The sequence below is a fragment of the Poecilia reticulata genome, linkage group LG17 (assembly GCF_000633615.1).
Source record: "Poecilia reticulata strain Guanapo linkage group LG17, Guppy_female_1.0+MT, whole genome shotgun sequence".
Taxonomy (NCBI): Eukaryota; Metazoa; Chordata; class Actinopteri; order Cyprinodontiformes; family Poeciliidae; genus Poecilia; species Poecilia reticulata.
The window spans coordinates 16757333-16772624 of record NC_024347.1 but is presented as its reverse complement, the minus strand read 5'-3'; the positions used below and the strand labels follow the sequence as shown (position 1 = coordinate 16772624).

Here is a 15292-nt window from a genome sequence, read left to right as displayed (position 1 = left end):
ACACACACACACACACAGGAAGTGCAACAATGTGTAAATGACTTGTACCATTTAAGAGGTCATGCTGGCTGGCATGTCTTAGAGAAAAGCGAGTGTATGACGTCTTGTCGTGTTCAGAGGCGGTCTGTCCATGTGCGTCGTGTGTGTGCTGCTTTCAAAAATTCATTGTCCTGCTCTGGAGTTGTTTTCTCCCCAGAACACCAGACAGAAAAAAACACAAGAACCACAGGAAGACACCGGTGCATCTCAATAAACTAGAATATCATCGAAAAGTTTGTAATTCAGTTCAAAAAGTGAAACTCATACGTATATAATCACAGATTGATTACACATAGACTGATATGTATCTCAAGTGAGTATTTCTTATAATTTTTGAAGTTTATGGTTTGGAGCTAATGAAACTCCAAAATTCAGTTACTCAGAAAACGTTAATGTTCTAATAATGCAGTGTTTTAATAGACCAATAAACAGGAGTTGTTGGCCTCATGAAAACCACGTCCATGCGCTGTACAGTATGTTCACCTACTGATCAGCCTTCAGCTCCCCTGCATTGTTGAGGTGGCATTTCTCATCTTTCTCTTGTACATTACATTCTGGTTTTATGTTTTTATCTTAGGTAAGATTATTTCCATTTTATTCTGTTTTGTCACCAGCAGCAGTCCACTCCCAGAGAATCCTCACCAGGTTTTTCTGTCCATTAATATGCTTGGATGCAGCATTCTGTGATCAGCCAGCTCTTTCAGTAAGGACATTTTGTGGAGGATGTTTCTGTCTGACTGCTGGACAGACACCGACTGTCAAGGCAGCAGTCTATTCCATGATTGCGTAGGTAGGCCATAACATGCTTTTATTTTGTTGGTCTTAGGTAATATTCTAATTTTCTTAAAAGCTAAATTTGGGGCTTCAAATAACTGTAACATATACTCTTTAAATTTAGAAAAAACAAAAGCTTACGGGCGACCAATAATACTTCCTTGTTGGTCTTCCTTCCAGGTAGACCAACATGTGCATTACATGTTTTGCACAAAATCATTTTTAGATAATGAGATTGCTCAGTCTGCTTAGTTCTGGCCACTTTGAGTCCCTTTCAGAATGAACTAGGGCGACTTGTTACTGGAAATCCAAATAAGCTGCAGCTGCCACACTCCAACGAAATGTTTATACTCATGCATGGCAATGACTGCAAACAAATGCACAATTATACAACTGTACACCTTTGAACGGCAGAAATGGAGCCTCCTGCACAACCAGCAAGAATGTAGCAAGCGGTTTCTGGATGGTAAGTCACCAACAAACACTTGCATTTTCCAGCAGCCATTGTACAGTGAATGCAATGGTAAAACCAGCTGACCAAACATACTGGATCTCGGCTTGAGTTGCTAGGTAACGGCACAGTGCCCTTCAGTTGTGACACAACAAAAGGGAGGTTTTTGAAACAGCTCATTTTCCAAAGACCAAAAAAATATTAACTTATTGCCAAAAGCTATGAGGGTTTGTTTCAGCACTTGGAAGAGTATAAATGTGACATTTTGTGATCTGTGTTGGTAATTTACATGTGAATTTCCCTTTTTGAATTAAAATGACTGTTATGGACTTTTCAGTTACATCCCAATACATTAAGAAGCACCTGTATGCTGTGTGGGTGGGGATTTCATTCATCTTTCTGAATAAGTTTTTAGTACATCAGTCATACAAACACAAGACAGCATCACAGACAGATAGATGCACAGACAGGTGGTTGAAAACGACAGACACCCACACAAACATGAGACTGCTGGAAAAAGTTATACCTGTCGAGTTGCGTGCATCATCTTCTCAAGATGAGTAGATGGACAGTTGAATATTTAGATGAATGATGGATGAATGAAGGGGTGGATGGATGGAGGAGCGGATGCATGGATAAAGATGAGGAGTGCATGTTGAGGATACGGGGGTTAAGGATTAGGGAATGTCAATAAGAGGAAAGAGGACAACAAGAAAAAAAAGCATGAAATAGCTGCAAACAGCCACAAAAATCCAATTTTTGTCCATCACTGTGTGTTTTCTATGAGCGTTTGCATGGGTGTGCATATAAAACAAGTATCTCTGACAGCTATGCAGTTTGTGTATTGAAGGAGAAAATGACAAAGCAGTGACTTTAATGTTCTCCCCCCCTTCTTTCCACTCCATTACTAAACGTCTTGTGTGAGTGCAAGTGTGGAACTGGTTTTACCTGTGAAAGTGTAAACTCCGTTCGTCTGGACGGAAACTGAGGGGGTGGGGGATGAGAGGGAGGGAGTCGCAGGGGATGGAGGGATGAGAGGGGAGGAGTCAGGGGAAAAGGGCAGGTCAGGGAAAAGGGCGTTGGAGAGGGTGGTGGTGGTGGAAGATGGCGGGACGGTGGTTGAGATCACAGCCGTCGAGGGGGAGGAGTCAGGGGAAAAGGTGGAGATGAAGTCACTGAAGTCTGACCCTGAGCCTTGGAAGACGTCAGGTGGGGAGGAGGGAGAGACGGAAGTGGGGAAAAACGTGGGGGTAACTGCGTTTGAGGAGTCGGGGTCGTCTTTGTGGGTCGGGTGGAGGAATATGTGTTACAAGGCGAAGAGAAATAGGCAAGCAAAGCGCAACAATAATAATAAAAAAAACCACAAACAGACCAACCAACGCATTGAACAAACACAGCACATCAATAGCCAGGGGAAAGAGGCGCAACAATGTGCGAAAGCGGTTTGGTGGTTATGGTTGCACGGTTGGATGAGAAAAACAAAACAAAACAAAAAAAGGAAATCAGAAGAGAAAAAAGATGGACGTACAAGCAAAGCCACAACAGAAGAAATAAAAATAAAAAACATGATGAAGAAACGTAAAAGATCCCTGTCTCAACATAAATCCCTACTTCTCCTCAGTGTTTCTCCCCTTACCTTGCACCTGAAGTGTGTAGCTCCCTCTGCCTTTTCCAATGTCGTTGGCAGCATGGCAGATGTACATGCCGTTATCTGATTTGTTGAGCATTGAAAAGGACAAGAAAGCACCGTCGGCTTTGGCCAGTTGGGGGAGCTCTCCCTCCGCCTTCTCCCAGAAGTAGCTGGTGGGCCTGAGACAGATGAAACGAGAAACCTGAGCTGCTTGATGTGCACACTTTGCAAATAAAGTAAGGAAGCAGTGGAGTGAAAAGGTGGAGAAAGGTGTGGAGGAGGTGGAAAGAGAAAAAGAAGAAAGAAGAAGAAAGAAGAGCAGAAAAAGATAACAGCAACAGATGAAACAAAAGGACATTTTAGGATTATCATGTTAATCACTAGCTCTTGTTTTTGTTAATGTCATAAACAAGACAAAGTAGCTAATACATTTTTTTATATTTTTTTATTTTACTATCAAAAACCTTTGATTCCCCTAAAGACAATCCACAGGGGGGAAAAACTGCCTTCAGAAGCCACATAATTAGTAAATAAAGTGGATCTTTTGGGCTGTTTTTGTTCTTATTACACCCCTGTTAAACTGACTTACTAGTCAAAGGTGTGAAAGAAGGCAAACTAACCTAAATGAGACTTAACTTTTTTGGCCAACATGACCCAACACACCACAGACAGTAAACAGGGGCATTGGAGATATCATGCTCCGGGGATTCTCTTTTTCAGTAACGACAGGAAATATGCCACCAATGTGGAGACATTTGAGGAGAAATACAGGACAATGCTGGAAGAAAACCTGCCAGAAACTTTAGGCACAGCAACTTGTAAAGTTTACAAGTTTAAAGACTTGTAAACTGAAGCTCGTAATTCTTCTCCATGCAATCTGACTGATCTTAAGCTGCTGTTTAAAGCTGAAAAACCACTACGTTGAGTTTCTATCACGTAAAATCTCATAAAAACCCATGGATGTCAGTGTAGGTCTACACAATCTATCGCAAATATGTCACCACAGTATTCATATCACAAAGGACTGTTTTGGAGTTCAATAATTGCTGGCTAACATATCCAAAGTGTCCTGATAATATGGAAAACTCTTATTTTGCATGTTAACGTAATCTTTAGCCTGTTGGACTGAGCTTTACGGCTGCAGATGTTCATACCGGACACAAATGACAAGGTGATGGACAAGGTGATGGAAGGGCAAATAAGAAAATAAGCACATATCACAACTTTTATCTTCATACCAAAATATTGTCATTGTAATATTTTCTGATATTGTATTTCTCAGGTGTTTCCTAATGAAATGTGAAGGATTTTAGGAGGTATGGTCACCTTTTTTCAAGGCATTGTAGAAAGAACAAAAAAGTTTTTGAAGAAAATGCGAGTATGATGATCGGAAAGACGGAGGTGTTTGCTCCAAAAGGAGATGAAAAGAAACGCAGTGAGAGGGAGACAACAGAATCAGAGCTTCAGATCTGCCCTTGTTAGAAAAATCCATTTGGCGTAACAGATTGTATATGAGAGAGATAGCGAGACGTGCCTTGATAAAAGAATCAATTATGCAAATAGCAAAGTCCTTAAGCGCTGTACAGTAATTACAATGACGGCAAGTCTGAATCACGGACGGATCTGGATGTCTTGGACTGATTAGTTGCTCTCTGAAATGTGCACATAAAGGTGCAGTCTGTAAGCGTTAGTGAAGTGAACATTTATCCCCTCTTATAATTTGTCAGTTTACACCAAATATATAAGAAAACTGAATAACTTGAGCTAAAAACAAACTCTCTCTCTTTCTAAAACTTGCACAGAGCTAGCATAAAACAAACAACAGCCGAGTCCCTCGACACTTGGCATTGCTTTGTTAGTTTTGCATTTCCTATAGGAATACAAATGACAAGCTCACGTGCTCAGTCAGCACTCCCAAGACAAATGAAAAAAAGATTATCCAAGCATTAAGCATTTAAAGCAAGTGCGTCTGGTTACCTGCTATAAAATGTAATCAGCTGTTGTATTACGCTGCCTCCAAATGTGACATAATATGCAATTAACTGAACAATTAACTTCACATTTAACGGCTGTAGCTTGTGCTCTGTTATTGAATGTAAAGCTAATCTCTTTTACAGCGGCTACGGGTCAGAACACAGAGAACCTGTCACAGGAAGCATGTGTAAAGTATTCTTTTACGGCTATAAAATTTACTTTTAGTGTGAGCTTTATGCTTAGCAAGCATCAATTAGCTCAAATTTGAAGATCATTTTATGATCATGACCCCTGCATGAAAGATTCTTTATTTTCAGATTTGATAATAGAGACAGCAGATTAGATTGAGTCGCTATTTTCAGATTTTAGAGTTTAACAGTAGGTGAAATAATTAATCAAATTGTAAAACTGTCAGCTGCATAAAGTCTGACAAGTGTATTTATTTTATTCTTTTTAGCAGATGGATCCAGTTAAACTGTTTTGATTCCATTTGCTCTCAGCAGACGGGTTTTGAGGCTCATAAGGCAGAACGATTCACAAAAGAAGCTCTGATGCTGTTACTTCCTGCCAAGCATTAAAAATCCAACAGTGAAACTCAGTGGTGGAGAAAAAGAAAGTGAAGCTTGACTTCTAAAGACAGATATTTTACTCTCTACTTGGTAATAGCAGAGGGGATCATAGTCCAAAATCACACAAAACTTTATCTGCAAAGAGCAGCAGGGAAAACTTTATAAAATACTGCTAGAAGGTCCTGAAATCAAGTGACAACAATATTTATGCATCTAATAAGTTTGGCAAAAATGCAGCAAATAGGTATATTATTGGGAAAAAAATAAACCTAGATAATACATTGAAAATATATAATTCTGCATTAAATTTACACCACTGCATCAACAAAATTAAGTAATTAGGTGTTAGAATCAGCCAGCAAGGTTTCAACTCCATTATGTTGTGAAATAAAAAAAAAGGATTCATTTCAGTATTCCATCTAAAAAAAAGAAAAGAAACAGTAAAAAGTTTCAGTTTCTTTCTTTGCCGTATTGTTATGACTCATGCCATTGAGCTGACATTGCTGACAGCTGTTGTGCTCAGAGCTGTCAGTAAAGGATATTGACAGGTCAGATAGACGGTGCAGCAGAGGAACACCAGCTAAGTTATCAGAGTAAAAATATTTTACATTGCTGTGAGGTTCAGTGAGGTTATGAGGCATATTATCAGTAATGATTATCTTACCAGGATATTGAGCTGAGTCGTCTCAGATACACATAAACTTATCTAAGTTTATATTGACTTTCCAGGCAAATAGTGGCATTTTATAGTACAAATGAATAACTACCTTCAGTATATATCAAACACGACTTAAAAGACATTTATTTGACTTTGTAATTTGTCGCCTTGAAATTTTGTATTTGTGTCTTTAAGAAGCTCCTAATTGTTTTGACACTCTGCCTTCAGCATGTCACAACAATGCTTCTTTTTATGCCGTTTACAATCATTTTTAGGAGCATTGGACTGAGAAGCAGTTTCTATGACAAGCGTTTCGGCCACAGCAGATTCAATGATTCATCAAATGGGTGAAATGCTGAAAAAAGAGTTTAAAAGACTTTAAAACTAGCCCTATTTTTGCCAAAGACTTGGAATAGTCTGGATCTCTTAGCTCTTCAGCATTTATTGTCTCAGTAATCTGGGGTAATTTCTTATATTCAAGTTGTACTTAATGTAATGCTATAATTAAAAATGATCTATTTCTACATCCCCATACAGGTAAAAATATATATTTTTTAATGTTTTGGTAAAATTGTATGAAATATTTCTTAAGGTTCTCAATCAGGCCCTTGTATACTGTAAGCTCTACGTGTGTATTTCTTTCTTCTGGGTGGTTTTCCTGCTTTTTGGCACCCAAAGGTAACAGTGCTCACTTCCAGAGCCATCAAAAAGGTTTGTGAATTGTTCATAAAAAGTGAAATCAATGGTTATGATTGTAGCATCATCCAGACAAAGCTGTCTCATGCAGCAGGACTCTGTGCAGTTACATTGTTAGGAGACTTTTTCTAACGTTTTGAAGCACAGACACAAGCATGTGTCAATAAACTGATTTCTTTGTAACTGCAAGCCTGGAAATAGTGATGCAATTTCTGCCAGCTCTTGTTGTCTTGTTAGTTTAGAAAGCCAGCGATGCCGAAATGTGTTGTTGCTGTGACGGTTTAGGGTCCAGTGCAGAATGCTCTAAGATAGAGAACACTACATTTTCCTAAGTTATAATACGAGTCTCTTCGTCACTGTTTAATTGTTCTTCTAAACAGTTTCATGTCCTTTTTATCGTTTTATTTTACTTTCACTATGCAGTGCTAATGTTGGATTAATTAGTCATGTTGGAAAAAAAAATCTGATTTTGAATGCATGTCATATTTTGGATCTATTACACTCATCCACATAATGCAGCAAATACCACGTCAGATATCTAATTTGGAGCAACGCGTAGGAATGATTTTTTCGTTATCATGAGAATGCAGATGTCTTATTAGTGCTGGAGTAGGTATAGCTACAGAGCTAGTGGTTTTCTTAATGTAACCAGTGACAGTAAGACTGATATAAGGCATCGGCAGCCGTGTCCTGAAATAATTTACAGCTTACTGTAATCGTATTACACGCCTCCTGCTGTTTCTAAAGCTGACCATGACCTTGCACACTTACAGATGCTCGCATGAAACAGGTTTTAGTTCTTCAAACCTTTTTGGCTTTAAATGTGTTAAATGAGCACGGGAAGAGGAGCTTAACTTGTAAAATGACTTAGAGGAGTGGAAATGTGATGAGATTATGAACCCTTGTTGGTTGCGTTGATCAAATAGATAGGAAATATAGCAGATTGTAGAACGCAGATTTTGTGCCTTTCCTTCTTGCTGCTGGGCGACAAAGAAACCAGAAAGAATTCGACACGCTTAGCCATCCTTTTAAACCTAAAACGATGAAACTGCTGAGGGAAAAAAAGTGTGGATAGGGGAATGTAGTGTGACATTTATTGAGTCTGATTGGGGAGGGCAGCTCGACGGGAGGCGAAGGAGCTGAGTGGCTGGGTGTGTCGGAGGAAAGGTGTTGTCGCGGTGATTGGGTTTTGACTGACAGCTGCAGGGACGGCCTGTATCTGATTTGATTGGACACTAGTTCACCCGCAAGCCGCTGTTCACACAACTGAGCACGCTCCAATCCTTCTCCTTTTTCTACCACACACACACACACCTACCCATACATACATAGTGTATCTTTCTATCTTCACAAGGACTTTGCATTGAGTTCCATTCATTTTTATGACCATATTCCAGTCCTAACCCACAAACAGCACTTTTTCTTATGGGGATTTGGGACCTATAAGAAGAATGGGGTCCTCACAAAGTAGTATTTGCTTGAAAAATGGGCTTTACAAGGTGATGCTAAAACACACAGATACACACTCACTGAGTTCCTCTTGTTTTTTCTCTCATTGCCTGTCTTGGTCATTTGTTGCTTGTCACCATATCTTTCTGTCTCCCTTCCACCCACACGTCGCTTCGCTTCGCTTCACACTGCCACTCCTATGCCTCTTTGTTTGTTTTTCTTCCCTTTCCACCTCCTGTTTAGCCATCGTCTTCTTACATACTGTTATTTTTTTAAATAGCACTTTCTGAAACTTAACAATATATTATTATACTTTAAAGAACACATCATGGATTTTATTACTTCTTCTACTTACTCCCACCCTGTTTGGTCTGCTTTAATCGAACTCTAGTTCGTTTAAGTCCAGTTCGTTTGGGGACGTGTGCATCGAACACTGATGCAAACCAAAAAAAGCTAACTCCTGTCCGCCTAAAAACATTGGTCTTGGCTCAACTGACGTGAACTCTCAAATTCATATGTGAACGCCAAGCAGGCCAGAGACCGCTCCAAAAGTTACCATGCAGGGCATTCTGGGTAAATACAACCAAGACAAACACAAGAGTCCAGCGCTAGTGGAAGAAAGAGCTTGTTGTCTTTTACAAAAGACAAAAGAGAAGTCCTGCTAAAATCTGACACTGCTTCACTTTTGTTCACATTTCATGAATGAAGTTGTGCTCCGTGTCTTCTTCAGAAGTTTTGTGTCATTTCCTCCAGCGGTTGTTGGTACAGCGCCACCACTGGCGAGGAGGGGAACAGGTTTTCCAAAGAATTTGATTTGATAATCAAGTTCAGTGTGAAAGCAAACCACACTGACTGAAAATGTGACAAATCTTCCAACTTTGGTCCCCAATAAACTGAGTCTACTGGACTATCAGGTGTGGAAACGCCAAAAAAGTTACACTATATTTCAAACTCCAAACTTGAGCATTAAAGCATAACATATGATAGCAAAGTTTGTAGCTCAGTTTTGAGTTTAAAAAGTACATTTATATGGTGATCAATACAACATTAAGTTGAAATACTGATTTTTAGTCAGACTGCAGCAACATTAAATCGTTCTCATTTAGCCTCTCCCAAAGCTAATTATCACAGCTAAATGCATAAGAGGAACATTTGAAGGGATCAGTGATTAATTTAGGTCACACATCAGTTCAATATATTTTTGGAAAACAGTCTTTTTACCAAAGAATACAATCTCTATTTAGTGATAGATTGTAATAGGCATCAACTGAGTATTGCTACTGATGATATGCTGTTATCATGCAGGGAAATGCAATTTTTAAGTTATGACTCTAAAAGCCTGATTTTATGTCAGAAAAGTGTTTTAAAATTACTGATTTGATTTAAAAATCTTTGGAAATGCCTTTTGTGATTTATTCATATTTTATACTTTCAAGGTTTGTAGTTTTTCTTTACACTAAAATATGATGATATTTAGTCTTAAAGTATATTTATAGAATCTCCTGAACTCTTGCACTGACAAGTCCATTATGACAAGGAAGAGCCATTTATTACTGCAGCACAGGGCCATTCCTCATGTAAGAGCATGCATAATTCAAAGGGATGGTTTCATCCACTGAGTGCTATTGTATCACAGACAGATTCTCAGTAGATCTGCCCGTAGGACTCCGCCACAGCCACTTTTATTGTATCGATGCATACATGCAATGACAGTCACCTCCTTCTCATCAGCCCCCTCTGTTTTTCACTTGACAGTCAAACTTAGCAGTTAGTCTTCTTCCTCAGCCCTCCCGTGAAACGATGACAGGGCGACGACGGCGGAGTAGGGAAAGGATGACAGGACGGTCTGGCTGACGGGGAGGGCGGGGTGAAAAGGTGCACGTCGAGAGAAGAAGGAGAATTATGGGAAAGGACAGATAGAGGTGGTAGAGAAGGAGGGAAAGGAGGCGGCGTGACAAGGCGGAGAGCGGCGAACGAGGTGTGAGTGACACGCCAGTCGAGAGATACCAGACAACGGAGGGGATGGGCGGAGGCAGGGAGGAGAGGAGCGAGAGGATGGCAGAGCGGATCGATGAAGGTTCATCTATAATGCAGAGAGGCCAGTGGAAGAGTATATTTGTGTGGGCAGGATTTAAGACGCTGGCTTGTTTCTGTGTGTGTTGCCTTCAGAGGAATTGTGTACAAATCATATGAGTGAAAACATGAGAGCTTGTACTAGCAGCTGCTATGTTTTTTTTTTTTCCCTGAGTCATGTTTGAACAAGTAACTATTTGCTCAGGCAGTTGTCAGAAATTGAACATGTTAATGTGTGATTACTTACAAGTGTTTCTAAACTCTATGGCTGGTTCCTGTACAAGCACCCTGCAGGTGTAGTTATTTTTCGGAGGTGTTTATTGGTGCTAATGATTGTTTACCTACCATGTAATCTGATGCACTTGCTTAAATTTCAAGAGTGTTTACATGTTTGCATCTTTATACCGCATTCCTGTTCTGTATTGGTTTTTTTTTTAGTTCTATTTAGAGGTTATTAGCAGCAAACCTTTGCCTGCAGTACATGTTTATCTTGGCTAACTTGGATTAAATTAGCATGAATCCATACAGCCTGAGGTGAGAGGCTAGTTCAAGCACATTTTTACAATTTTGAACAGTTCCAGTACAAAAAATGTCACACTGGTTGAATAAAACTCTATTTTATAAACCTTTCAAATGTCCATGGGCCTTTGGAAGATACATTTTCCCACATGGCTACAGATCCTCCACTATGGTTTCCATTTCCAGTCATCCTTAGTTTCACAACATATCACCCAGGAAGGTTTTCTTTTCACCAAAGAAACTATTTTAGCCTCACAAAAGCAATTCTGCATAAAGTGTTGGAAGGTTTTAGAAGACTCCACATATTTACATTTGTGATGGTAGGACATTGTCAGGCCTTTTTCGGAATAGTACCAAATTATTGCTAAGGAGGCCCTTTTTGCTGACTTTTTTTTTCCTTCTTCCTTCCTTATGTGTGTGGTGATACCTAATCCAGCCTGGTTTGTATCAGTTTCAGTTATTTTAAACTATTTAATTATTGCTCTGGCAGCTATTTTCTTATTGATGTTTTCTCACGTCTCACTTAAATGAGGTGTTCTTGATTTTAAGAAGTGGATAAAAAAAGGACATCTGTTTCATGTCGGAGAATGAAACATTTTTGTTTATGGAAACCAAAGTTCCTACACATTTTTTTAAAAATGCATCTATTTTTGCAATGAAGTTTTTCTTGCATTTTGCTAATTTTTCCCATCACCACAATAAAATTGTGAAGGATGATCTTTGTAAATAATTATTTAATGATAGTGTGAATATAGTTTTAACAGTTTTGAGTTGTTTTAAATAGAAAAAAAATCTACTTGGGTCTTTGTGCCCTTCAGCGTAGTCATTAACTTTAACCTCCAGGAAGAACTTATCTGTATTTATACAAAAGGAAGACACTAAAAAAGGTTATCTACTGCAAGTCAGTTATTAACATTTCATACCATTTTGCATGAACCTCATTTTCCTTCTGTTCAAGTCCTGCACCCTCCTCCAAGAATTTAAACAACTTAATAATGAGGCTTTCTCTCCTAAATAACATCAAATACAAGTTTAGTTTTTACATAATCCCACCCTAACAGATAGAGCAGTAACATGTACACCTCAAACCTTGCTACAGTTTTGTGTAAGTGACTTTGACACAAGGATACTTGGACCAAGCTGCTTTTCCTTTAAAGATCCTAATTACCCCAGAACGCTAATTAGGTAGTCAGTAAATTGCTTAAACCTAATGAGACCTTAAACATAAAGAGACAAATGAAGACTCGGGGAGTTGCAATTGACACCGATGGATTCAGGCTCTGATACAGACATATCAAAGCCCTTATTTGTAATTCTTTGAGCCTTGTTATATATTCTGAGTTTTTGGACTTGTTCCAAATTCAAGAAAAAAATGATCCAAATCCTCATGGAAGAATTTAATGTACTTAGGTTATTTACTGCAATTTCATCAAATTTTTAGCAAAATCCTCAAAGCATTTAATCTATGCTGATGCTTTTTTTTTTTTTTTTTTTTACTGATGACAGAACATAATATATATCTTCTGTAATGTGACCGAAAAGGAAGACGTTTTTTGCTGCAGTGATGATGCATTGTTTCCAGGCAACGTGGGCACCCACAATGATGTGTCTCATTAGTTCCTCTGTTTTAAACTATCTGAAAACCTAATGAACTCACTCCCTCAGCTGCGATGTCTGAACTTGATCTTTTCCTTTCTACTCTCTTTTCTGTTCATCTGAAGCCACTTCACTAATCAGTCCTTTAGTATTTAAACCCGCAGTAGGTCACCAGCCGTCTCCTCTGAGCTCAGTGTTGTCACTTTTCAGTGTTCTGCTATTCCTGACGAGTCCCTCCTATGCATCAGGTTCTGCCTCTGGCTGCTCCTCCTGAGTTGTTTTTCCCACCTGGTTTCTGTAACCTTACATCTTCTTTTTGAAGTAAAGCTCCCCTTTTTGTCTTTGCTTTTGGTGTCGTGCTTTTTGGTCCTTTGAACTGAGCCCCAAATTGTTCCGCTTACCATTATAAAGATTAACAACATGAACCAACTTGTGCTGGTGTGGCTCTGGCAGATGAAGAACTCAGCGTGGTTGCATTAAAACAGCCTGAGCTGAGATCTTTGTAAAATTAGAGCAACTGCTTAATGTTAATGATTTGGTTTTGTTGTTAGATGCAGCAGTTTATTTATCCATTCTTCCATTTGTCTGCTTATCGGCGCAGGAGCGTTAAGCACATCCTATCACAGGATAAATAACCCCACATCGACACAGTCATACCTAACAGCAGCATTAGATAAAGTGGTTATCCTACAAAGCATTTTTATGAACTTCACAGGGAAGCTGTAGTACTTGGGTAGAACCCACACATGCATGGGCAGAACATGCAAATAAGTAGAAAGGTTCTGGATTAAAATGCATCCTGCATTTTAACCCGTTTCCTGTTTCTTTCCTTGCTCCTGCAAAGAAACAGTGCAAACAACTGCACCACTATGAAGCCATAATAGAATCATTTTGCTGAGATTCAAAGAGAAAGACTGCATTTCTTCCTTAAAAGGATGTCAGAGAGCACAACCAGAGGTGAAAGTATCACCTTTGGCACCCAGAGCTATTCAGAGTGTCCCCATCCTGTCACCTTAAACCAAGCGGCCCAAATGAACACTGACCCTCGGGTCAGCAGCCATTTTTTGTGCACTGAGTTGTCATATTTTTTTTCAGAAAAACACACTTTAAGTCAAATCTGAGCTCACAAAAGTCCTACAAGAAGCTCTCTATTGCTCTTCTCTGAGAAAAAGGAATGATGAGTAACCTTAAGTTCAAGCTTGTCACAGTTTTATTAGACAGAGATTTGAGAGCTTCAGCTCAGCTGAAATCTCATAGAAGTCACAGAATTTTGCAAAAGTGCCGACACACAATAAGAATTTTTCATATTTTGTTACATCATGACTATTTCAATATATTTTAATTGTATTTCATGGGATACACCAACATAAAGATGCACATAAATTATAATGATACACAGTTCCAAATTTTACAACATTGAAAATGTATTTGCATTCAGACACCTGGGTCAAAACTTTGCACAAATACATTTTTCTGTGATTCCTGCTGTTAGTTTTTTCTGGTTGGGTTGGGTGATAAAACAATTATAATGTGTATCACAACAGAAACATGGTCAATATCAATAGAAAATACTCCAGTTCAGAGCCACATGGCAATCTGGGGCGTGTAAGTCAAGGAAAGGTTTTAACCACTCAACCTCTCACGGCCCAGATATGTGAGGTTGGTGGCATCAACCAACTCATCTCACTTTGATAAGCTAGTAACAACCTAGCTTATCATGTTATATGATAAGCTAGGCACATGTTACACAATCTGTTGTGTAACATGTGCAGAAGAAGTTTCATGTTGTGACTGCTACCTTCTGCACAACACTGATGGTCGCTGGCGTTGTGGAGAACAAATGAGGTTAAGTACTCAACCAGCTCATCGATACATTTGGATTGTGGGAAATGACATTACAACGGTGCTGGTGTTAAAATTTATTAAAAGTAACACCAGTATAGTGTTGATCACAAAACACAATGTGGTGTTAAAAAAGTAAATAATTGACCCACAAGGTGTCAATATCAATCATATCCAGTGGAAAATATTCAAAACAACACACAGAAATGGAAAGTTTAACTTTTCTTAAACCCATTTCAGTATTATAGACCAATGTTAATTTAACAAAAAAATGGGTGTCAATCTTTTAACACTTTCAAAAGTGTTACTTAAAAACCTGCTGACTTGGGCACATATAGACACTTTTGGGTGTTAATTCAACACTGGCATTTTTACTGTGTACTTTGTGTTTGCCTAACATAAAATACCAGTAAAAAACTGAAATTTAGGTTCTAACCCAATATAGGGCAAATATGTGTTTAAATAAACAACATGGCAACAAATACCTGTAAATATAAATGCAGAATGTAGGCAAGTGTGTCTGGAGAAACATGCACTTCTTTCTGTAAAATGTTGACGTGAAAAAGGAATGTGTGTGTGCTTTTCTTACTCAGGGTTGCCTTTTCCTGAACACTGCAGAGAAAACCTCTGCCCCTCTATCGCCATCCTCTCCTCAGGGGTGATCGCTACTTCAGGGGCATCTATAAGCAGAAGACGAACACACACACACACACACCGACACGTTGCGGTTACATAACACAGGAGTAAGAGCTGTACACACACCACAGACAGTTCCATTCATTCCTGTCTCCACACTGCAAAAAGTCCCCATTCAAAAACAAGAAAAAAAAGTACAAAAATAGGGTATAATTTTCTTAAAATAAGAAAAATTATCTGCCAACAGAACAAGAAAATTTATCTTGTCAAGATTTTCTAAAACAAGAAAAAATATCTAACCAAGATAAACCTACAATATCTTAAAATTAGTGTATTTTTACTTAAAACAAGCCAATTTTACTTATACGAGTAAGATATATTATCTT

At 38.8% G+C, this 15292-nt stretch overlaps 1 protein-coding gene across 8 annotated transcripts in view; it reads right to left on the bottom strand.

Annotated features, from left to right (window-relative positions):
- cadm3 (cell adhesion molecule 3) overlaps nucleotides 1-15292 on the bottom strand; it is a 142063-nt gene that overhangs the window by 8524 nt on the left and 118247 nt on the right. For 5 of the 8 annotated variants that reach the window (XM_008433970.2, XM_017310129.1, XM_008433971.2 and 2 more), the window contains exons 7-10: nucleotides 14860-14950; nucleotides 2901-3073; nucleotides 2213-2542; nucleotides 1791-1811 (exon numbers count right to left, since the gene is read on the bottom strand). In XM_008433970.2, the coding sequence (XP_008432192.1) occupies nucleotides 1791-1811; nucleotides 2213-2542; nucleotides 2901-3073; nucleotides 14860-14950 (615 nt within the window). The other 3 variants (XM_008433974.2, XM_017310131.1, XM_008433975.2) reach the window with 3 other exon arrangements.